The sequence below is a fragment of the Olea europaea genome, chromosome 15 (assembly GCF_002742605.1).
Source record: "Olea europaea var. sylvestris chromosome 15, O_europaea_v1, whole genome shotgun sequence".
NCBI lineage: Eukaryota > Viridiplantae > Streptophyta > Magnoliopsida > Lamiales > Oleaceae > Olea > Olea europaea.
In genome coordinates, this window is record NC_036251.1 from 11,690,252 (window position 1) to 11,692,179 (window position 1,928).

General features: G+C 40.5%; 1 protein-coding gene across 1 annotated transcript; it reads left to right on the top strand.

Annotated features, from left to right (window-relative positions):
• Positions 1 to 434: 434 nt before the first annotated feature.
• LOC111410986 (zinc finger protein ZAT10-like) lies at positions 435 to 1,410 on the top strand. Its single transcript, XM_023041572.1, has one exon. It carries the CDS (start codon positions 595 to 597, stop codon positions 1,369 to 1,371), a length of 777 nt encoding a protein of 258 aa, XP_022897340.1. The 5' UTR covers positions 435 to 594; the 3' UTR covers positions 1,372 to 1,410.
• Positions 1,411 to 1,928: the final 518 nt, after the last annotated feature.

The window sequence follows — 1,928 nt, forward strand, 5'->3', positions numbered from 1 at the left end:
TTTTATTTTTTCAAATTTTCCAATTCTATGTCGACATGTGTTCCTCTTTTTTTAACCTATCTTTGAACATATTTGTGTAGCATAATTGATAAAAATTTGTATATATTTCATCTGTACAAGGAGTTTTAAGTCTATAGGATTTTAGTGCGAAGAAAAGATATGGTTAGCTCCTAGAAAAAGGAATTTTTGTAGTAGTTTGGTCGAGATATATTATCATTAACTGACACGTGTCCGCATATAAGTAAGGAACATAATTTGACTTTGGTAGGAGTCTAATCCACCTAGGATTTACTAAAACCCCTAAAAACTCCCTTATCCTGCAAAAACATACTTTACTCCATTAACGAATTCCTTTGTCTACTACTCTACTTCAACATCCCTTACTCTACTACTCTACTTCAACATCCCCTACTCTACTACTCTACTTCAACATCCCACACCTGACTCCCTAAATAAATCCTAAACATTGATTCCTTCACTGTAATTCATTCTCTCGCTTTCTCTCACTCTCGCAGTCTTTCTAATCCGAATCCCACACATTTTTTTTTTTCCACACAGAACAAACACACACAGTGTGAAGCCCTAAATTCATCCATGGCTGGGCTTCAAGCCAACGAATTTGACTCTCTGTGTTCTCAATTCATCAAGGAAAGAAACCGCCAACCTACGGAGGTTGAAGAAGCAGCACTTGCTCTCTTGATGCTATCTCAGGAGAATAGGAGTTGGCACACTGGTCCGTCCACCAGTGCCGCCACCGTTGAAATCGTAGAAGAAGTAAATCCCGCCGCCACCGCAGTCACTACCACTAGTGAAAGAACTGCCGCTTTAGCCTCTGCTGACGATGAGAAGAAATCAAGGGAACCCTTTTCTCCTGCTATTGTCGCTTCTCCGCTGGACCAGAATATATCGTACACTTGTGGCGTGTGTGGAAAGTCTTTTTCATCGTACCAAGCACTCGGCGGCCACAAAACCAGCCACCGTGATCGGTCTCAATTCGCCACCACTACTGCAATCACCAGCACCTCTAATATGATCACTTATCGCAACCCAAGCGGGAGGATTCACAAATGCAACGTCTGTTACATGACTTTTACAACTGGCCAAGCTTTGGGTGGCCACATGCGGAGGCACTATGAAGGCGTCATAAAGGGCGGCAAGAAAACCGTTGCGATCACATCCAAGGGCGGCGCCTCCAGCCAATGCAACTGCAATGGGTACACCAGTACAGTCGACTTCAACTTAAACCTGCTGGCTGCGTTACCGGAGACTTATTCAGATTTTACGCTTTACTCTGGCGAGAGAATCCAGGTTCTTATTGATCAAAAGAAAGTAGAAAGTCATATTCCTTTCAAGAAACAGCGTTTGGATTAATGGACTCTACTATAGAAAATTGATCCAGAAATTTTATGTATTTTCTGTATTGTTTTTATTAATTTAATCAAAAGAAATATAGATGTATACGTATTTGATAATAAGCTTTTTGTTTATGCTTTTCTATTTATCTTGGGATCGTTCATATTTTTAGTGTTTAATTTGTAGTATCTATTTTTTGTCATTGAATTGTTTTTTCATTCTTTGGAATTGTTGGTACGGCAGCTTACACAAATACACTAAAAATTAGGCTCTATATGGAAAATCAGTGGGCTGAAAATAATGCAGTTAATTGCACCTTAGTTGATGCGGAAATCATCGAGAAATCTTTAATTCCGGGCTCAAAAAAACCAATCAAACGAACACCGCCAGAGGCCCTGGCTCAACCCAAAACATTGCACTTTCAATTTCCTCTTTCTACCCACTTCGGTTACCCTTATCTAATCCACAAAGGACACAAAGAGGGCGGTGATTACAATTTAGAAGAAAGAATGAAGTAATGGTTGAATTCACACAACCCCCACATTGCCGCCCCTTCTCACTGGGCTCCCTCTTTC

Coding starts and splice junctions, on each gene's coding strand:
- LOC111410986 (XM_023041572.1), top strand. CDS start 595: ATGGCTGGGCTTCAAGCCAACGAATTTGACTCTCTGTGTTCTCAATTC.